The sequence below is a fragment of the Siphateles boraxobius genome, unplaced genomic scaffold, assembly GCF_051911475.1.
Source record: "Siphateles boraxobius isolate OS27281-9 unplaced genomic scaffold, OSU_SipBor_1 37, whole genome shotgun sequence".
Classification (NCBI taxonomy): domain Eukaryota; kingdom Metazoa; phylum Chordata; class Actinopteri; order Cypriniformes; family Leuciscidae; genus Siphateles; species Siphateles boraxobius.
This window is the reverse complement of record NW_027508997.1, coordinates 2,186,210-2,207,967: the sequence shown is the minus strand read 5'-3', so window position 1 is coordinate 2,207,967 and position 21,758 is coordinate 2,186,210. Positions and strand designations below refer to the sequence as shown.

At 36.6% G+C, this 21,758-nt stretch overlaps 2 protein-coding genes across 23 annotated transcripts in view; one reads left to right on the top strand and one right to left on the bottom strand.

The window, feature by feature from the left end:
* Positions 1–1,176: 1,176 nt before the first annotated feature.
* Positions 1,177–7,793, top strand: mlh1 (mutL homolog 1, colon cancer, nonpolyposis type 2 (E. coli)). Of its 4 annotated transcripts, none has more exons than XM_077196932.1 (20): positions 1,177–1,246; positions 1,338–1,464; positions 1,829–1,919; positions 2,014–2,112; positions 2,194–2,267; positions 3,157–3,229; positions 3,321–3,412; positions 3,503–3,545; positions 3,913–4,001; positions 4,116–4,228; positions 4,328–4,421; positions 4,923–5,076; positions 5,156–5,433; positions 5,545–5,669; positions 6,129–6,237; positions 6,387–6,450; positions 6,587–6,751; positions 6,986–7,078; positions 7,179–7,289; positions 7,453–7,793. In XM_077196932.1, the coding sequence occupies exons 2-20, from the start codon at positions 1,358–1,360 to the stop codon at positions 7,603–7,605; spliced, it is 2,127 nt and encodes a 708-aa protein (XP_077053047.1). In that variant the 5' UTR covers positions 1,177–1,246; positions 1,338–1,357; the 3' UTR covers positions 7,606–7,793. The 4 variants fall into 4 exon arrangements, with proteins under 4 accessions (XP_077053047.1, XP_077053050.1, XP_077053049.1 ...); XM_077196935.1 differs by having other exon boundaries at positions 1,189–1,233; XM_077196934.1 differs by having other exon boundaries at positions 1,191–1,233; positions 3,157–3,233; positions 3,325–3,412.
* lrrfip2 (leucine rich repeat (in FLII) interacting protein 2) overlaps positions 7,779–21,758 on the bottom strand; it is a 34,031-nt gene continuing 20,051 nt past the window's right edge. For 5 of the 19 annotated variants that reach the window (XM_077196912.1, XM_077196909.1, XM_077196911.1 and 2 more), the window contains 20 exons: positions 20,909–20,971; positions 20,664–20,750; positions 20,357–20,404; positions 20,173–20,220; positions 20,023–20,079; positions 18,393–18,458; positions 18,126–18,239; positions 17,498–17,542; positions 16,375–16,509; positions 15,912–15,983; positions 14,441–14,611; positions 13,611–13,703; positions 13,187–13,279; positions 11,847–11,948; positions 11,281–11,413; positions 11,144–11,193; positions 10,946–11,066; positions 10,448–10,527; positions 10,168–10,272; positions 7,779–9,966 (listed from right to left, as the gene is read on the bottom strand). In XM_077196912.1, the coding sequence (XP_077053027.1) occupies positions 9,856–9,966; positions 10,168–10,272; positions 10,448–10,527; positions 10,946–11,066; positions 11,144–11,193; positions 11,281–11,413; positions 11,847–11,948; positions 13,187–13,279; positions 13,611–13,703; positions 14,441–14,611; positions 15,912–15,983; positions 16,375–16,509; positions 17,498–17,542; positions 18,126–18,239; positions 18,393–18,458; positions 20,023–20,079; positions 20,173–20,220; positions 20,357–20,404; positions 20,664–20,750; positions 20,909–20,971 (1,794 nt within the window). In that variant the 3' untranslated portion in view covers positions 7,779–9,855. The remainder of the gene's footprint in view (positions 9,967–10,167; positions 10,273–10,447; positions 10,528–10,945; positions 11,067–11,143; positions 11,194–11,280; positions 11,414–11,846; positions 11,949–13,186; positions 13,280–13,610; positions 13,704–14,440; positions 14,612–15,911; positions 15,984–16,374; positions 16,510–17,497; positions 17,543–18,125; positions 18,240–18,392; positions 18,459–20,022; positions 20,080–20,172; positions 20,221–20,356; positions 20,405–20,663; positions 20,751–20,908; positions 20,972–21,758) is intronic. The other 14 variants (XM_077196929.1, XM_077196927.1, XM_077196926.1 and 11 more) reach the window with 8 other exon arrangements.

Below are 21,758 nucleotides of genomic sequence, written 5' to 3'. Positions count from 1 at the left end.
AAAAATCTTAAACAGATTTTTAATAATATTTGAAAAAAGGGTGAAGATGTCAGTTTTCCTATAGGCCGGACATCACTTTTTGCAACTATATGCCTCCTTATATTAAAAAACATACAATGCCTTATTCTTCAAACAGATAATTAAAAAAGATATTAGACAAGATAAATGCTTGCATTGTGGTCTATGACTCATTGATTAAAGAGCCTGACAGTAGAATTATTTTTGAATTGGGTCATCTTGATCCATGAATCAGAGCTTCCTCCTTTAACGAGGAAAGTATTACACAAGCACTCTTGTCTTCTGCCATCTGGTGGCTGTGTTGAAGTACTTCAGGAACACAACTATTGCTTTAAAGGCCCTTAAATATATTCACGAGAGACTAAAACCCATATTTCCTTCATTATGCAAGATAAATAAAAGAACTGATAAACGAACAAACACAGACGCTTTACTTTGGATTCATAACTAAATCTGATGATATCTAAGAATCCAAATATTTTTGGGGACACAAGAGATTCATTGTGCACATCAGCAGACCTCTTATAAAATGACAGCACACATGTGGTATGGATGGAGGTATCAGCATCTTCTCTGCATGGACACACACACACACACACACACACACACACACACACACACACACACACACACACACACTCCATAGACATAATGATCACAGACAACTTTCTACATTTTTAGATTTCCAATAAACATCGTTATGTGTGATTTATAAGCTTTTTTCCTCGTGGGGACCTAAAAAATGTCCCGAGAAAGTCAAAATTTACTGGTATTACTATACTTGTAGCTGTAGGGAATACCAGTAGCCTACACACTCACTGTGTCGTCCTCCACTCCTTCATTGTTACAATCTTACAAAAGACCCTGCCATTTGGTCAATGACCCAGTTCTGTAGTTTTTCAAAAATCGAAAAGGCCAAAGAACTGTATCTCTCCCAAATTAATTTTACGTTTGTCTGTGATGCCCTTAATTTTACGTTTTTGTTTCTTATTATTTAAATTATTGCTGTGTTTCAATTTATACTTACAAAATGTTCGAAATGTGTCAAGAACTTGCTGTTGAATTCTGTCATTTTGAAAGTTCAATAATCAATATAAAATAATAATAATAAAAAAACGTTAGGCATGACGTTGGCGGATATAGTTCTTCCACCAGCCAATCACAACACTCGGGAGGCGGGCGCTCGTCATTCGCGCCTGAAGTTCTGCGGGTCTCGTGCGTACACGACGTAAACAAACATTCACGTGCTTTTGTATTAGCTTATATTTTCTGTAGTGAATGAGTGACAGTTCATGTGACTGTGTTTGTTTATAATTTAGTAAATGAGTGCGAGTTGATCATGGCGGGAGTAATCCGCAGACTCGACGAGACTGTAGTGAACCGCATCGCAGCAGGAGAGATTATCCAGCGGCCTGCCAATGCCATCAAGGAGATGATGGAGAACTGGTGACACATTTATTGATCACTATAATAACTTCTACCTTATGACATTTTAACAATTTATGTCTACTATCTGGTGTCACTTAGGTTTATCTCTAATAATAAGTAACGTTACTGACTAAAAACAAATGTAGTCTCAAATGCTTGATTAAACTTTATTGATTATTTATGACTGGTGTCAACTTGTTATACATTATTGTCTGGAACGACTGATGACTAACAACTGGTTACACTTTATATATCACTAACAAATGCTCATGTTTATCAAAATCTATTCAGGAACAAAAATGGCACCTGTTTGGCAAAATGACCCTAATATGTCAACCTCATGTGACAATATGAGACACTAATATTTGTTTTGACTCCTTAGTTTGGATGCAAAGGCCACAAATATCCAGATAACAGTGAAAGAAGGTGGACTGAAGCTCATCCTCATTCAGGACAATGGCAGTGGCATCAGGGTAAGCCACTTATTTTTACACTGCACACATCGATAGACATTTGTGAAATGCCAAATTTCTTGTTTGGAGCTTTTTGCATTTTTATGCTTCACAGAAAGATGATATGGAAATAGTTTGTGAGCGTTTTACGACCAGCAAGCTTCAGTCTTTTGAGGACTTGGCATCAATTGCAACATATGGATTCAGAGGGGAGGTACAGTATGCCTCACTTCAGCTGATCGCTGTGTGTTGTTTACTGATCAACTTGGCTAAATCAGCTCTCTCTTTTTGATAGGCTCTTGCCAGTATAAGTCATGTAGCACATGTCACAATCACCACAAAAACAGCTGATGCAAAATGTGCCTACAGGTAATTTTTCTTTTTTTTTATAGACCTTATGTGCCAGAGAAACAAGCACCCAGCGTGTTTAGAATATTTTCTTTGAACTTCCGTTTTTTTTTGCAGTAGCTTTGTATGTTTCTATGGCATTGCTGTTGAAAAGTAATCAGCTGGTGAAGTGGATTTACTTCATGTAGAGTTAATGAAGGTTATCATGAGCATTGTAATGTGTGAAGCGGATGTCATAATGAATGCCAGTAGACTGGGAAGATTTTAAAACGAGCCGTTCATTCATAAATCCGTAAGATCTTACCTTCATGCTGTGGAAATGCAAACCGAAAGACAGAACACAGTGAGCGCAGCACTGAAAAGGGGCGGGCTACACAAGCTCTATATATTATATCATTGTACAATTATGGCTGCATCCGAAATCACATACTTCCCTACTATATAGTAGGAGAAATACAGTATGTGACGAAAGAAGTATGCCCGAAATCACAGTACTCATAGAACAGCAGGCAAAAAATAACCCGGATGACCTACTTCTCTTAGCAAGATTCTGAAGTGTGCATACGATGGACACTTTACTATCCCATGAGGCCACAGGAGAGGACTTATGAATGGAAGTGAAGTGATGTAACCGACGCTGGTAGGTCACATGATAATGACAACATGGCGAATGTAGTACGTCCAGATTAGATTCATACTATATAGAACATACTTTTTTAGCGGTTGTGAAGTAATTACTTATTCAAAATCAGCACCTACTCAAGAGAGTATGCGATTTCGGACACAGCCTTTATAATTTTATAGATTTAACCAGACACACAGAATGTAGTGTAAATACACTGCAGCTCAATTATTTTATTAATGATGTATTCTTTTCTTTTATAAAGTGGTACTCTGGTTTTGTTAACAGGGCTAATTACTGTGATGGGAAGCTGAAATCTCCACCCAAACCCTGCGCTGGAAACCAGGGGACGTTGATTTCTGTAGGTTTACCTGACAGCAAGAACTTTTTTACACTTTCTTTATTCCCACTATTCCACAGTTAATCATTTCCTCCATTTTTTCCGCCTCTAGGTAGAGGATCTGTTCTATAATGTGTCCACCCGACGGAAAGCCCTGAAGAGCCCCAGTGAGGAATACTCTAGAATCATTGAGGTTGTGAGCAGGTGTGTTCATGAGATCTAGAAGGTTTCTGTTCTGCTGCGACATCCTGAATAACTGTCCATGCCAACCTGTATGTATTTCCTGTCATACAGATACGCCATTCACAACTCTGGGAAAAGTTTTGCTGTCAAGAAGGTGAAATGCTCATTTCTTATTGTGTTGTTATATACATACATTTACTTTAATTGAAATAAACATTACCTGAAATAAAATTAATTATAGGCAAACTACAACTTTTCTAACTTTTGTTTATTTCAAGTTGTACTAACACACTAAGAACTAAAATTACTAAAACTAAAATAAAAATGTATAAAAAAATAGACATTTGAAAACACCAACAAAAATTACAAAAATTTAAACTTGAAATAGAAATGAAAATGGACAATATATAAAAAAATATAGTAACTAAATAATGAATATATACTATAAAAGCATAATAATGATACTAAAATAACACTGAAGAGTACACTTTCAGAAAAATAAGATTTTTCCCTGTGTCTAGCAAGGCGAGATGGTTGCAGATGTGAAGACCCTACTGAACGCCTCTGTGCTGGACAACATTCGTGTGGTGTTTGGTGTAGCTGTTAGCAGGTACTTTTATTTGACCATTTTCCTGGATTATAAACATTTGAACCTCATTTAAACTAAAGGAAACATTAGTTTGATGGTAAATCATGGTGTAAAGCATTTATGTGTGTGTTTCAGGGAGCTGATTGAAGTTGAGTGTGAGGATCAGAAACTTGCTTTTAAAATGAAGGGCTACATCTCCAATGCCAACTACTCTGTCAAGAAATGCATTCTTATCCTTTTTATCAACCGTATGTCTTATGAGTTTGTTTCTATCTCAGTTTTTAAATGCAATATGTGATATCATTTGAATACAAGACCTTCATAATTCTGACTTTGTCGTCTTCTAGATCGCTTGGTGGAGTCTAGTGCCTTGAAGAAAGCTATTGAGACTGTATACACTGCTTATCTTCCCAAAAACACTCATCCTTTTCTTTATCTTAGGTAAATCATAGCACTTGATGAGAGTATTCAAATGTTTGGGGTCCATAAGATTTTTAAAAAAAGAGAAAGAAATTAATACTTTTATTTAGCAAAGATAGATTAAATTGATCAAAAATGACAGTAAAACATATATAATGTTACAAAAAATTCAATTTAAAATAAATGCTGTTCTTCTAAACTTTCTATTCATTAAATATTCCTGAAAAAATTGTTTCCACAAAAATATTAACGTTGATAATAATAAGAAATGTTTCTTGAGCAGTAAATCACAATATCCGAATGGTTTCTGAAGGATCATGTGACACTGTAGACTGGAGTAATGATGCTGAAAATTCAACTTTGCATCACAGGAATAAATTACATTTGAAAATATATATATATATATCCCAAACTATTAAAGGATAGTGTAAGTCACACAGAATATTTGAATATAACCTGAGTCCTGCTTTAAAACAAATCTGTAAATGTTTCACTAATACTTGATAATTGCTCATTGTGAAGTTTAGAGATTGCTCCTCAGAACATTGATGTGAACGTTCACCCCACCAAGCACGAGGTGCACTTCCTACACGAGGACAGCATCACCGAAAGCATTCAGAAACACATCGAGAGTAAACTGCTCGGCTCTAACTCCTCACGCACATACTTCACACAGGTGAACCTTCAATTACAGGATGCACATTTTTTATACTGTCCAATTTGACCAACACTTGACGGATTTGCGTGATCCTTAGACTCTGCTTCCGGGACTCTCGGGGTCCGCCAGCGTGGCCAAAGCCTCTTCTTCAGCAGACTCCCAGGAGCACGTGTACGCCCATCAGATGGTCCGCACTGACTGCAAAGCCCAGAAGCTGGATGCGTTTCTCCAGCCGTCAGGCTCTCAGTGCAGGCCAGATAAAGCTGCTGAGCCGGACGACTCTGAGCTTCTGAACGCTGCTGATGATCTGGAGCCATGCGCCGCAGAAGATCTACAGACAGACGTTCAGCCTCCTCCTGAGGAAGCACCACTGAGGTGAAATGCAGAAAACAGGCTGTTTCTGAGAGCTTTTACTAGTTCTAGTAGGCAGTTGTGGCCTAATGGTTGGAATCAGAGGATCATCCTGTCGTCTGTTTCGTCTTTCAGGAAAAGGCCTCATGTTGAGGAGGTGAAGGACGATTTGACGGCCGCCTCTCTTCCCAGGAGACGCGTCATTAAACTGACCAGCATTACGGAGCTTCGGGAGGATATTGAGCAGCAAACTCACAAAGGTCAAACTCTATCCGCTTTAGGAAATAGAACAGACTGAAATGTTTGTGTTAGTTAATTCAATGGAAAGGCCATTCAGTGTGTCCCGTCCCAACTTCCAATGGGAGAGCAGTAAAGTATAACAATTTCAATTACAATTTCACTGTATAAATGAAATGCATATTAATCCATATGAAAGGTACAAAAGTTAGTCAAGACTAGTGAGCTATTTTTTTTTTCTTTTGTTGTTTGATTAACATTAAAACGCAGACAGCAGCGCAGCAGGAATATTCGATTATGGATTAATCTTGGATTATGCAACAGACAAGATCTGTGCCTTCATGGCAGTTAATTAATAAACTGTCAGTTTGTTATATCAGCATTTTTCATGCTATAGACGATATGCCGATGGTTGTAAATTGATCAAAAACTGTCCGATATTATGTAGTTGAACAGCACTCAGAATGTTTTGTCCTCCACAGGTTTACAGGAGCTGCTTCAGAAACACTCGTTTGTGGGTTCAGTCAGTCCTCAGTGGACTCTAGTGCAGCACCTGACTAAACTCTACCTGCTCAATACAACCAAACTCAGGTTACAAACAGATCAATTACTGACATAAGTTCATTCATGACTGTACTTTCATAAACAATGGTATTTTTATACATACAGTTTCCATTATTTTGAGTAATGTTTATAATATATTTCTTGACAAACATACATTTCTCTCTGGTTTTCTACAGTCAGAAGCTGTTTTATCAAATTTTGATCTACGATTTTGGCAACTTTGGAGTCCTTCGATTGTCGGTGTGTTATTGCATTCATTTTATTTTTGTTATACATGCTATTTAAAGTAATAACAATTTTTTATACATTTTTAATAAAAAATTGTCTGTTTACTAATGGTTGCATTTGACAGATTAAAACTAAAGTTGTTTCTCAGAATCCAGTTCCGCTCTATGATTTGGCCATGTTGGCTCTGGATTCAGAGGAGAGCGGATGGACGGATGAGGACGGATCAAAAGAAGGACTGGCCCAGTATATTGTGGATTTCCTTAAGCAGAAAACCGAAATGCTGGAAGAGTACTTTTCCTTGGAAATAGATGGAGTGAGTGACACATTCTACACATATAATCAAATTATTAAATAAATGAAGCTCAAGAGACTGCGAGTGTTTATTTAACCTCGCGTTTTCCTATATACGACTCCCGTACTGTAATGCAGACTCCAGTGGCTTATAGCTTTCACAAAAGGTCGGCAACAGCAATATGAGACAAGATACTAATCGAAATCAACATTATGGTGTTTCATAACTGTTAAGAGCTCTTGCATTTCTTTACAGGAAGGGAACCTGACTGGTCTGCCAATGCTGCTTGATAATTACACTCCTGCCATGGAGGGACTTCCGATGTTCATTCTGCGTTTAGCCACTGAGGTCAGCATTTTTGTAGAACTGTAGTTTATTAGGGTCTGTACATGAAATAGACATTACAATAAAAAAACAGATGCAACTAAATAACTGATGGATAATGCAGGTGAACTGGGATCGAGAGAAGGATTGTTTCCGTGACTTCAGCATAGAATGCAGTCACTTCTATTCCATTAGGAAACGCTACACACTGGAGCCAGATGCAGAAGAGCCACAGGTAATGCTCGTGTTACATGCAAAAATGACATTGTGGGTAGTAACAAACTGTAAGAGAAAATTAATAACATGCTATTCTGAACTTGATGCGTTCCGTTTTTTTGTGGTTTATGTCAATGATTTTTGAGTAATAGAAGAGATGACTTGATGTTTGTTGTTTGTAGGATGCAGAGATGAGCTGGCAGTGGAAGGTGGAGCATGTGCTTTTCAAAGCTCTCCGATCTCTCTTCAGTCCCCCGAAACACTTCAGTGAAGATGGCAGCGTTCTCCAGATCGCCAGCCTGCCTGAACTCTACAAAGTGTTTGAAAGATGCTGAAGTTCTGCACTTTGTTGTTCTGTGTAATAGTTTCAATTATCAGAAATGACTGCTTTTGCTGGTCAGCTAAGACCACAATACACATTGTCTGCCACATTATTTCAGATGACCAGATTACATTAAAACAAGGATTTATAGACATTTGTACTGCAGATGAATAAAAAAAGATTGTATTTTGATATATTAAACAATGGTTTTTATTATTGTGAACTGCCTGAACTGTCTTTGAAAGTGTAAACAGTCTTATTCCATAATGCACTTCTCGTTCAAGTCACATTACACATTTATGCATTTGGCAGATTCTTTTATCCAAAGTTAATTGGATAAAGCAAAAATATGAAACGGATATCAACAACAATTCACAAAATCATGTTCAAAGGAGAAGTATGTCATTTTTGCACCATTAACGGCACCAAATTGAATGGCAAAAATTAAAGGCAGGGTAGGTGATTTGTTACAGAAACATTTTTTATGCTGTTTGAAAGTCTCTTCACATCCTGATAGCAATCACTAAGTTAAGCGGTATATATGTGTGTATGTATATATATCATCTGTGGAGGGCTTCGGACCATAACATTTCCATCCAATCATTGAATTCGGTCCGATGCAATGATACGATGTCCTACCTGCCTGTGAACGTATGCATTTCCATATCTCCACGCACCTGCTCACGCAGACATCATAGTCATCAACGGGTTTCATACTAAGAGTCAGAGACAGACCTCAGTCACAGAGCACCGAAACAGCAGCCACCTTTTACAGTTCCTCCTGATCCAAAACAATGAGCTTATGCTGCGTTCATGCCATCATTTGTAAGAGATGGTATCCCGTGACATTGTACCCGGGAGTGGTTCATCATGACCCTATCAACAGCGAAATGATTCTGCAACAGTCAGGTGGTACAGGTCAGTGCTCTAAGTTGTTTATGTTAATTATTATTGTAACTTAATGTGCTTTGAGACACAAGGTAGTTTAACGCCGTCTCGTGATGCTTTTCTTTGCTCCCTGCTGCACACGTTCATGTGTTTTGAAGGAGGCGTGGCTTTGGAGACGCTCTGAAGGGAGGGTGGGATGGGATCTTATGCTTTGAAAGCTAGCTTGCTATTGCTAGCCTCTGAAAATTGCCTAACCTACCTTTAACATTCTCAAACAATTAAAACATGAGGTCATAAAGTGCTGTTTGAAATGTTTATCATTGCATGTTGAGTTTTTGAACACATGTGACCATTGATTGAGCCAAATGCTGTTAAGTTAGGCCATTTCAAACATACTGCAATTCCAAGGTGTAAAAATGCCACCTTTAAAAAGTCAAAAAATATTTACTGAAAGAGAAGTCAGTTTGTAAATCGTGTCATTTATTTACAGTATACTTTGCAGTTGCTTTAGTCAAAATCACTGTGTTCGTGAAGTGTCAGACAATTTGTTTCTAGTGTGATTAAAAAGTTGCACCAAACCTGAATACAACAGCGTGGTGAAAGGCATTGAGTGGCATTGGTACATGAATCTGAAATCTCCAAATGTCACAGTAGAAACTTCGGTCTCTATCTGGGAGTTAAAATCGTAGCATTTAGTGTAAAACTGATGTAGTCCATTGTGACAAAGCACTTCAAAAAACCTAACTAAAGTCAATGTGCCCTGCAAACGATCACAATTCATGAATCACCCACCCATTCATACTGCATTCATTTACACATTTATTTTCAAGAAATATTTTAAATACTTGGAAAAACAAAAACACTTAATTGAAACCATAGCAGACATGATTGATTTTCTATACCGTTCAACTCATGGCTGTACCCTTTATTAAACACATTAAAGTTTTCTGTACCGGTAGAAATACGTTTTCCTGTATAGTGTTATAATGCATATAACCCTCGCCCCCCCTGTGAAGGCACATCGCTGTGTAAGCATTTACATGGACGTCGAGGGCCCTGCGGTCGTGTCGATTTACAGTTTAAAAAGCGCTTTTATACTCATTCAACTTAGATAAGAGGAGGGGGAGAAAGCACCCAGACCAAGCAATGAAACCTCATCAGCTACCATGATGTATGAAGCCTTTAAAAACAACCAAACCAACAATATTCTCGGGTTCAGATAAGAAAGCACAAAGGTTTAGATGTTCCCTTCCTGACCGTGTTGCCTTAGTAATGTGTAAATCTGTATTTTACCACGAGAAGCAAGGAAACAAGGTAAAGGGCCAGCAGATTTCTTTTTTTGGTGACCAACTGAAAGGTGTTGGAGAGTCTCTCTTCACTGCTGGGATAGAAGAGCATTTCTGTTCGCTTTCATCTTCTCCAGCCGCTTTACAAGATGGTTGTTGGTCATTTCCATTTCTTCGATCTTATCCAGGGCAGTACGCAGCTACAAATGGAAAAGAGATGCGTGAGGTTAACTCTTGAGTGTGACTGCTAATATGACAGAGTTTGCTGTTCTCTATGCTTGGATTTGAGATTTGCATGTCAGGAACAATTTTTTCCCCAGGTTACAACTGTGAGAACCCTGAATGTGTCACATGTGTCTATATCAGTAGCAGAGATGTTTGAACAGCAGATGGGTTCATACCTCCCTCTGAAGTTTTCTTTTCTCTGCTTTCAGTTCATCTTCTATCTTTTCTGCATTATCTGCTGAATTTTTATATCTGGACACCTGTCCTTCAAGTCGGTTTACCTGCAAGACATACAGAAAATTACAAGTTATACTAATTTTTTATTTTTTTTATTTTAACAAGTTATTAACAAAAAAAAAAAATTGTAAATAAAGTGACAATATTTGTCATATGATTAAAATAATTTTACTGATTAATACATTTTTGAAAATTATTTGGTTCTGATTACAAACTCACATTTTGTTCCATCGTGGCCATTTCCTGTTCAGCCTTTGAGAGCTTGAATTTGTATTCACTTATCTGTCTATTGGCATCCCCTACAAGGAACAAACGATGTTAAAGCATGTAAATGGTGTTTTTTTTCATATTTATTTTTCATAACTCTGTATTACGGTCATAAGGTTAACTTGGGTACCATCAGTCTTTTGCATCTTTACTTCAACTGTCCACCTTCCATGCTGTCTGTAAATTGTGTTTTTTGTTTCTGTGTATTTGTATTCCAAATGCAATGCGATATGCAACTGCAATCGCTCATCTTGCTGTATGGACTGGGCAAATGTCTATTATATCCATTTACATTTAAACTGTTGCTTGTTCTTTACTGTTACGGTGAAGCGTCCTTGAGCTTGGGAAAGGCGCTATATAAATTAAACATTATAATTAAAGGTACATGTGAAGGTGTTAATTCAGACTTGAGTGTGTGTTTGTGTGTGTGTAGCGTTTCAGAGGTCGTACTTTGCATCTCGATGAAATGCAGGTCAGTGCCGTTCTCCATTCGCTCTCCTTCTGTGTAAACACTGTCGATCTTTGAGTGTTTTTGCCTTTCTTCCTCCAGTTGCATCTTCAGTTTTCTGATCTAAAGGAGCAAAGATGTGTTACTTCAACTCATCTATGCCAATAATCCCATTGAAATCATTTCATGTACAATCATACCTGGGACAAAAGTTCATCCTTTTCATCCGCAAGCTTTCGTAGTCTTACATCTGGAGTATGAAGACAGGAATTAAGCTTTATCATGCCATTGCTTCAAACCAATACAAATATGCTTGACAGTGTATTCGGATACTCACCCAAAGGTCCGTCTCCTGCTGACTCAAGCATCTGCGCTACCTCTTGTTTTACCACGGTGATGCCTGAGGTAGGGGACTCGTGGCTGACGTCTCCGTTGGGCATGTCCTCGGGTATGATGACCAGCCCATGTTTCTGTGAGAGCAGGAAAAGTATAAGAGCATGATGTATAAAAGCCGTTTTTAATTGGCACTGGCCAGTACGATTGTTGCATAATGACGATTATTTATAGGATACCTTATGTTTCTAATAAAAACTGCATCCGTCCTTTATATAGAAAGCAATCCCATAGTGTACTGTGACAAGCTCAGAGGGGGTGGGGGGGGGGGGGGGGGGGGGGGGGATCCAAGGTGGCCAGAAATTACAGATAAAATAGCTAAAAATAATTAAAACTGACTATTTAACTCACACAAAAAAGTGTCCTAAGAAATGCAGATCAAACAGATACAAACCAAATAAAAGGCGACGAGCACAACAAGCCAAATACTTTCCATTCAAACGATCTGTTTATTGTTATTATACAGTGCTGATGTCAAGCTTCCCGTGCAGGACCACTTAAAGGACGTACCTCTTCCATTCGGCTTTTCCCCTTGAGGTCAGCCAGCTCATCCCTGAGCTCATCTCTCTCATTCCTAATGCAACCAAAGTATTCTTTCTGTCTCTCTAACGCCTGGCCACGCACAGGGCAGGAAAAGAGAGAGGAGTGAAGAAAACAGTAGAGACAGCAGCAAACACGCAATGAACACCACCTTCAGTTAGGACTGGGCGATATAGCTTTAATATATATATATATATATATATGATTCTGTTTCAGTTTTACTTTCATTTTGGATTGATGTTTATATAGCTACTTTTATTTTTCCTTGTTCTGTTCTGAATACTGTTCAATTTAAAGGATTTGTTGTGGAGTGAGTGGAACTAAAATAGCCTATAGCTATGTTTATGGTGTTTTTAAACGTTTCTTTTAATTTACCGTTATTTTACATTATTTCTGAATGTGATGAAATTAAATTCGACAAACGCGATTGGTCTGCTTTTTTTCTCTCTCTCAAAAACGCAATTTTATACGTGTAGGATATTTTTTAACCATGCAGCAAACGTCTTAAAATATCTCACATTTATTTTTAAAACCGTTTAAATGATAGTATTAATTGGTAAAAATTCTTATTTTCAATTAACCAGTTAATGGGCATCCCTATTTGAAACTTTGTATTGCTGCCACTTCTTGTGTAATTACCTCCTTAAGATGAATCGCTTGTTGTATTCCTCAATTGTAAGTCTTTGGATAAAAGCGTCTGCTAACTGAATTGATGTAAATGTAAAAAAAGTGACATTGATTAACCCATCACAAATGTTCCATATATTGCCCAGCCCTAGCTTTAGTCACAGATGGTAGGATGAAAATAGACCATGCTGACAGATGTACAGTACAGTAAGTGAAGAAGTGAGGTTATTAGTCTATCTATATAGTGTTGCTCGTGCTTTTCTTCCAATCATCTTCAGCAATTCCTGGATTTCATGCAGGAGTGAGTATATTAGAAGTAAAACAAACCTTCTTCAAACACGCAAGTCTGGATGTAATCAATGTTCATGCATTATGTTCCTTAAACAGTTTTCAACTCTACTGTGTGGTACCCAACAATTCTGGTGTAAACAGCTGAGGCTCATGGGATACCAGCAGAGGGCAGCACCATGCATTTACAACTATTGAAACAGCCAATCAATTTGTGTAAACTTAAGCGTACATACACTGTTCATAAATCATTATATATACATGTATATATATATATATATATATATATATATATATACATTGTGTATATACAGTATATACACACATACAGTATATATAAAATTTGATCAGCCTTTTCAGAATCAATCCAAACAGTATCTCCTAAACCGTCATACCGCAATTTTTTTGTCCTTCCAGTTAACAGTTTCCTGCAGGTCAAACACCTCTCTTGTGAGGGTATCTAGTTTTTGCTGAAATTTCTGGTTCTCCTGGAGTTGGGTTTAATAAAGCAGAGGAAGAAAAAAGACAGATTCAAAACAGACACTACGAAGCAGCAATGAGGCGGAACGTATGAAGGAAGAAAACAGGAGGACTTCAATGGAGAAGAGTGAATGATATAGAGAAACTAAACCATCCTATTTCATCAATGAAGAACATAAAGAACAACAATTTCCCTCAAAAATATTCCAAATCATCTACAACTTGATTACCCTGCAAAAGCTTTAAAACACTTAGTCTAATGCAGACTCTTTTTTTGTTTGTTTTTGATGTTTTTAACTGAATTTATGGTCGATAAACCATTTCTGTTCTGGTCTCTACCTCGATGAGCTCATCTCGCTGACGAATGCCCTCCTTCAGCTCCTCTTGTTTGTGCTGTAGGACTGAACATGTATGCTTCTGTCGCTCTAGCTCCTGTCAATCAAAAGAAGAAAAGAAAAAAATACATTCACACATAATCTGCCAAAGCTTGTGTTTAGGGTTCAACACAGCTGTAAAATCGATTGATCACGATTAATTGCATCTAACATAAAAGTATGTATTTACATAGTATGTGTGTGTGTATATATATATATATATATATAAAAGACAGAAAAAAGCTCAACTGTGACCGTATATTTTTATAGTATTTTCATATTTAAAAAAAAATATATATAATTTTATTTGTAGAATTTGTATTACTACGTTTCTTGTATCTGTATTTGTATATGTGCACTGGAAGCTTCAGTACCAATGAAAATTCCTTGTGTGTGCCAGCACACTTGGCAATAAAGCTCTTTCTGATTCTGATATATATATTACATACAGTATATATATACAGTATATATATATATATATATATATATATATATTTCTGTCACATATATTTATACATATTTATATACACACACACACACACACACACACACACACACACACACACACACACACACTATATATGTATAAAAATGTGTGTATATACAGTATATACACACAGAAATATATATAAAATATATTATATAATAATATATTTACACACATTGGTCTGTGCATTGGCAATAAACACAGCTGGACCATACAATGCTTTTTTGCCTGATTAATTATTGCCACATTAATAAAGAGAGTTTTATTAAGCAACAATTTTCTAGAAATGACCAATTTAGTATAAGTACCTTTGATTTCTCCTCTGTTTCCCTGCGCAGCTCTGACATTTGCTCTTCCATCTCCTCTAAAAAATCTTTGAGTGTGTCCACTTGGTAAATAAGGTTTCCCTTTTCGTTGTCCAGCTGAGCGTTGGATACCATGGCTTTCTTGTACTTCTCCTCCACTTCTGACAGAGATTCCTGATGAAAGGGAGGCAAAATCCTTAACACAAAAGTGCTGGGAAGTACTGAAAAACCACTACAAAACTTAATGATAGGCAAATAAACAAAGCAGACTCTGATCACTGCACTGAAGATTAGATAAAAATGTGAAGTGCAGGTAAAAATTGAAGAAGTAAAAGTGTAATACAACTCAATGCTAAACATAAAATTGAAAAAACAACAACCTTTTTCTAAAGTCAAGGCCCTTTTACTAAACGGACATTCCTGGACTTACTGTGAATTATTTTAAAGGCACGTCTTTGTAACTATTTCTAAAATGGTAATAACTTGCTCCTCCTCTTCAGCTCCTTTGCTCCAATCACCTGTCCAATTGAGGTTCATTACCGATCAAAGGTTGAGGTTGATAAGATTTTTAGTGTTTTAGAAAGAGGTTTCTTATATTCACCAAGGCTGCATTTATTAATTCAAAAATACAGTAAAACAGTAATATTGTGAAATATCAATACAATTTAAAATAACATTATTTATTCCTGTGACGACAAAGCTGAATTTTCAGCATCACTACTCCAGTCTTTAGTGTCACATGATTCTTCAGAAATACTTTGGATATGCTGACTTGATGCTTAAAAATATTTCTTATTTATCAAAATTTGTGCTGCCTAAAATTTTTGTAGAAAAAACGGATGCATTGAAAGTAAACGAAAAAACATAAAAAAACGCATTTATTTGAAATAGAAATCATTTGTAACATTATGTCTTTACTGTCACTTTTGACCAATTAAAAGCAACCTTGCTGAATGAAAGTATTAATTCTTTCAAAAAAAATCTTACTGACCCTAAACCTTTGAACAGTATTATATATACAGTAATGGCAACTTCCGAAAATTCAATCACGTCTCAATAGATAAAATTAAATCCTTCCCTGCATTAACACTTGTTCATGTAAGGTTCCTTCACAGGGTCTTACTAGTATCAGGATATTTAATGCTTTAAATATCTACAGCTTCCAAAATGTGAACGGGACAAACACTAAAAATTCTTCACACAGCTACAGCTGAAACATCCAGAGTAAAGGTGTGTCTGCGTCGTCCTCCATCTTCTTTAACAGTAGTTTGGAGTGAGGCAGAAGACTTCCATGTGACTTAGGCGCAATTGCCTCTTCAGGCAACAAGACTGTGGGCTAAACGTGACTGTAAAGAGCTAATGTAGTGATTAAAAGACCCATGCAAGGCTCATGCTTTCAGACTAAAGAGTGCAAAGTGTCTGGTGTGTTAGTGGAGGATGAGGAAAGGCATGCGTTGAGCTCAGGACCCTCTACCTTCAGCTCTTTAAGACCCTGCATGTATCGGCCCTCTACATCCTGAATCTGGTCCTTTAGATCATAGATGTCCTGTTGAGATGGATGAATGAATCATGGGAAAGGTTTGGCATTCACTGAAGGTCAGAGCGGTGACCTCTGATTGTACATTTTTACAAACACAGAAAGGGAAAGAGCTTCCCAAAGGCATTCAAACACAAAGAGGAAAGAAAGGAAAAGATTAACACAGACACAAATAAAACCAAGTAATGCTGGGAAATGAACAAGTTGATTCTATGAGATCAAATGCATTCAATAGGAAAGTATGATGCTCTATGCTTAGCCAAAATATGTTCAAAGGCAGGTAGATTCATCCTATTTAAAAAAAAAAAAAATCCCAGAGAAATCCATATTACAGAGAGTTTCTGTTAGATCTGTAAACTAGCTGACTGCAACAACATATGCAGATAAACAACATAATTACCCTTAATTCGCTGAGAGAAGCCTCTGCATCCATAATGACACTTCCAGCTTCTCCGCTGCCCCTTCTAGAAGTGCTTCCTCCCAGAGATGCCAGGGCCGCTGCGGAGAGCGCCGGGGTGGCACATCGAGAGGATGGCTGCAGGACACGAGAGCACCCATCAATAATGAATTAAAAGCTGATTCAACAACCTTAACACCTGTTGGTTACATTTATTTGCAGAAATAAAGATGTGACATTTGTTTTCAGATGCAAATTGGTTGGATATTTTATCATCAAATGCAATGAAATTCATGCATTTTTCAGTGTGACTCAAGTTTGCAAATACTTTTTGAGGCAGCTGTATATTACCAAGAGTTTTATTGATTGATATTTAGAGGAATTAATTGTGTATAACGCCTAACCAAAAAGTACAGTAGTATTTAGTATTTAAAAGTTAGTATTTTTTTATTGAAAGAAGTCTCTTATACTCATGAAGACTGCATTTATTCGATCAAAAATACAGTAAAAACAGTAATATTGTGAAAAAGTAGTACAATTTAAAACAAATGTTTTCTATTTGAAAATATTTCAAAATCTAATTAATTTCTGTGAATATTTCATCATCATTACTCAGTCTTCATGTCACATCATCCTTCAGAAATCATTCTAATATGCAATTTTTCTGCTCATGAAACATTTCTTATTATAAGGGTTACTTTTTTAATTATTAACTTATGAATCATTTATCATTAATACGGATTTATCATTTTTTAGGATTCTTTGATTAACTGAAAGTTCAAAAGAACAGCATTTATTTGAAACATTATAAATGTATAAATATAATGTATGTGAATGTATCTTTACTGACACTTTTGATTAATTTAATGCATCTTTGCTAATTAAAAGTATTAATTTCTTTAAAAAAAAATTCTTACTGACTTTTGAACACTAGTGCATTTAAATCAGTTATGACAACACCAATTACATAAATCCCTTAAACCCGCTCTAGCTCCCAATCTGGAAATATTGACCAAATACAGATGAACTTTACCCTAATGAGAAGAGTAAAATTAACTAGGGTCTTAATTATGGCTCAAATGCCAGGCTACAATGGGAAGTGGAAAATGATCTTTCTTCCTCTTACCCGACTGAAGACGTCTGTAAACTGCTTGTCACATTTCTCATCGAGCTGAAAAAGAAGACGGTACCATTACTCACATTGAAACTATTCGAAATACATACTTGACGTAATTTGAATGGCTATTAACAGGGTTTTGCCTTAGTTAGTGGGATTCTACTTGCAGCAGTTCCAATAACTGATTTGGGCACATGTCATGCATGGCACATACGAATTTAACCAGCGACATCCAGAGGCAGTGCTCTGGCCAGACTTTACCAAAAATCTGCTATAAAACCAAATGCTGACAAGTTACAGATACACACACAACAGTGGTAATGGTTAGGTGTATTTAAACAGGAACGATTTTCGGTGTTATGATCAAGGCAGTCCATAGCTGATTTACTTATTGTCGGAATAATACATGTAAGTGAAAATTGAACAAATTCAACTTCATTTGATACCTTCCTAAAAGTGGTCGTTGAATAAAACAAATAAAGCAGTCGTCCAGTCAAATTTACTGCAACTTTCACAGAGTATTAAGCCATGCAAAGTAAATAAACTTTAACAAATAACCTATCCCTATAAGTTACCATCCAGTGGTCTTTAGTGAAGTGGTCACACCGGTTAATACTTCATGCATGTATTGACTCACACTATCCAGGTCTGGGATACTCAGATCATCAAGATCAGAGACAATGCTGCCCCTGCGATTAGAGCGGCTGAAATAATCAGCAGCCGTCTCAGAGATATCCGAGAAATCAGACAACTACACAGACAGACAAGAACATGAGAAACATAAAGGAAAAAAATAAGTAGCAATGGTCAACCTAAAGAAATAAGTTGTTTTTGATATATTATTGTTTTAATGAAAACAATATGTTGTTGCATTGCAAACAGTTTTTTTTTTATTCTGGCTCACCACACTATCCCTTCTCCCACGTCGACTTTGGGACACAGTGCTGACAGAATCGTCATCAGAGGATGACTACAAGTTTAAAAAAGGGTGATTACAGAGCAGAAAAGAACATTGGCACAGGAAATAAAACCAACAACCATATGTCATGACTTAAGCAGAACTTGCAACCATTTCAAGGAAAAAGTCAATCTTTTAATAGCACTCCGTTGTATTAGTGACAAGTCATTAAACAATGTCATTGCAGTCTAAGATGTTTAGGCAGTGAGTAACAAAGACACCAGCTGCATTCCTGTCCCAACTTCAGAGAACAAACTGTCAAGACACAACGGATGCATCCACATTTTCATACTTTCAGATGATGCTTTGAATGCAACAAAGAACTTATTTGAAAACATTTCTGGACATACTATATCCACCATGATGGTTTTAACCTTTGACCAGGATGTTCTTTGACCAAGCCAACAACAACAACAAACAATTCACTCAGTTGTTGTTAAACAATTGAATCACAAGGGACACATTTCTGGATACTTACAAGTACTTTCACTTGAAAACAGACATTTGTCTTACATTTCCCTCACTAAAATTTAGAATTCGACAGCTTCTCAGCTCCTGTGGCCTCATGGAATAGAGGCACATAATCAAATTTGTAGTGTTACTATGTGGGTATGGTTGTCAGGGTGTTCCTCTGCTGTTGGTAAGGTGTTCTGTATCTTTTTTGTGTGTTGCTATGCAGTTGCTAAGGTGACCTGGGTGGTTGCTTGGTGGCCAAATGAAAAAAAGTTCACCTCGGAAGTCTGTCGTTCGTTCAAAAGTTTTGAGTCTGTAAGATTTTTGTTGTTGTTGAAAGAAATTACTACTTTTTAGCAAGAACGTGTTAAATTGATCAAAAGTGACAGTAAAGACATTTATAATGTTACAAAATATTTCTATTTCAAATAAATGTTGTTCTGAACTTTCTATTTATATAAGAATCCTGATAAAAAATATATCATGGTTTCAACAAACATATTAGGAAGCACAACTGTTTTCAACATTGATAATAATAAGAAATGTGTCTTGAACAGCAAAATGAGAATATTAGAATGATTTCCGAAGAAACACTGAAGAATGAAATGATACAGCTTCCCATCACAGGAATAAGATACTTTTTTTTTTAAATAGAAAAAAGTTATTTTAAGCAGTAACAATATTTCACAATTGTACTGTTTTTTTTTTACTGTATCTTGATCAAATAAATGCTGCCTTGGTGAGCAGAAGAGACTGCTTTCAAAAACATGAAAAAAAATCTTACCAACCATAAACTATTGAACAGTAGTGTATAGCTCGGTCCCTGCTTCAGTGTAGGTCTGTGAAGGTTTATTTTATTTTATAAACCTTATGTTCAATTGCTTAAAAAAAAGAAAAAATGTATGGCACACCTTTCCTTAACATGCCAGGTATCATTCATGTTTGTAGCACATACAAATGCAGGATGAGTTACACACACAAAGTTCAATACCTGGAGTTAGACAAGAAAGAACATCTATTTTCAAAAAGTGTATAATAAAGTAAAACACACACTGGCGTTTCAGAATCAACATGATCAGCTGCTGTGCGACATGCTGCAGCTCAAGGCACATGTGACGCTCACCACAGGGCTACTACGGGTAGAGCTGGCACCAGAAGAATACCAGCTGCATTCAGAGGGCTGCGGGGGAAAACACTGACCACTGAGCTGACGCTGCTCCAGGGATATATGACATGATTGTTATTTTAAAATATATACTATGGCATCACTTACAGCTCTTGAACCATATGAACTATACAGACCATCATCACATATGGAGGCCTGTCAAAACAGATCTCACAATTTTTAAATGAACAGATGACAGAGAGGCTTATAAAACATCACAGTTGCTTGCATGTGATCAGTGAGGTTTTATCACATCCGATCACATGGCAGATGTGCTAAAAATCAGACTGACCACACTACTGCTGCGCGTCAGACCTGCAGAACTGCTGCTGGACGGAGCCTGTGAAGGTCAAACAATCAACAGCTGTCAGATATCTCTGCTAAACCACTGAATCACACAGATGGTGCCAGACTAGCTTATAAAACTGAAGGAACAACCAATACTGGAATAAAGACATTGACTAGACAAGAGATATGAACTACGTAGATTATATCATATCGTAATTAGCAAGTAGGAACTTTCCAGGAGGACTCAAAGATGTTTCCTACAAAAGATTTGCAATGTGAGTAATAAACGTGCAGAAAGGAAGCGGACAAACCCGTGGCGTATAGGTAGAGACGGTAGAGGGAGGAGGTTTGGAGTTCTTTAAGCTGGTGTAGTTTCTTTGGTCATGATACAATCCAGTCTAAGGAAGTGGTGTAAAGCAATGGCAGAATGAACACAGATATCTGACATAGTAGTCATTATTCTCAAATATCATGCTATTAACCAGGATGAAGATGTTAAAGATGATGCATGAAGAATGAAGCAGCACTTGAGTTCAGGATGTTGAACAGCACTAACCAGAAGGTCCTTTTTGGAGCTACTGCCAACATATTTTTTGTGAAGATCATTATATACAGAGCTCTGGAAGGAAAGAGCACAAATGTGTAGAATTCTTATTAACAGAATTAATTTTAGAAGCAACAGAACCTAGAAGGGCTGCACAATTTTGGAGGAAAAGCCTAACTTTTCTGATAAAAATTATGATTGTGATTTTAAAAAAAAGCTATAGGTTTACAGTGCTTGTTTGTAAGGCTGTGCAATTAGGCCAAACAAAATGGTTAAAAATATAATTTTTTTATTATGATTATTCAATAAAAAAAGTAACATAAGAAATATATCTGTATTTCACTGTAAAATAAAAAAAATGAGCATTCAAGAAAAATAGTATTATAATAATTTTATTATAAAGTACAACTGTAAAAGAACAAAACTAATATTATTAAAAATAAATAAAAATTCTTCAGTTTTTTCACTATTTCTTATGTTTAATACTTTGTATTGGTAGCACTTTTGTAAGTGTCTTTGGATAAAATCATCTGCTAAGTGAAAAAATTAAAATGTAATGTAATATTTATGGCTGCCTAATTTTTATCACTTTTTACACATGAATCCATCAAGTTTTTATTTTGGCAGAAAATCGCAGGGAGCTCCTAAAGCTTATCTTTTGTTGACAACAGGTGTTTTATAAGCGATTCTCATTACAAGTTTAGGAAGTGGTTGGCACATTGCGTTCCCAAATGTACGTTAAAAGTGACCCAAACTCAGAGCAGGTGCAGAAATGAGTTTGTGTTGACTGTGGAGGAGTATTTACTGCAAACAGAGCCGCTCTGAGACACTGAAAACACAGATCATAAGCTGCGAGCATGTA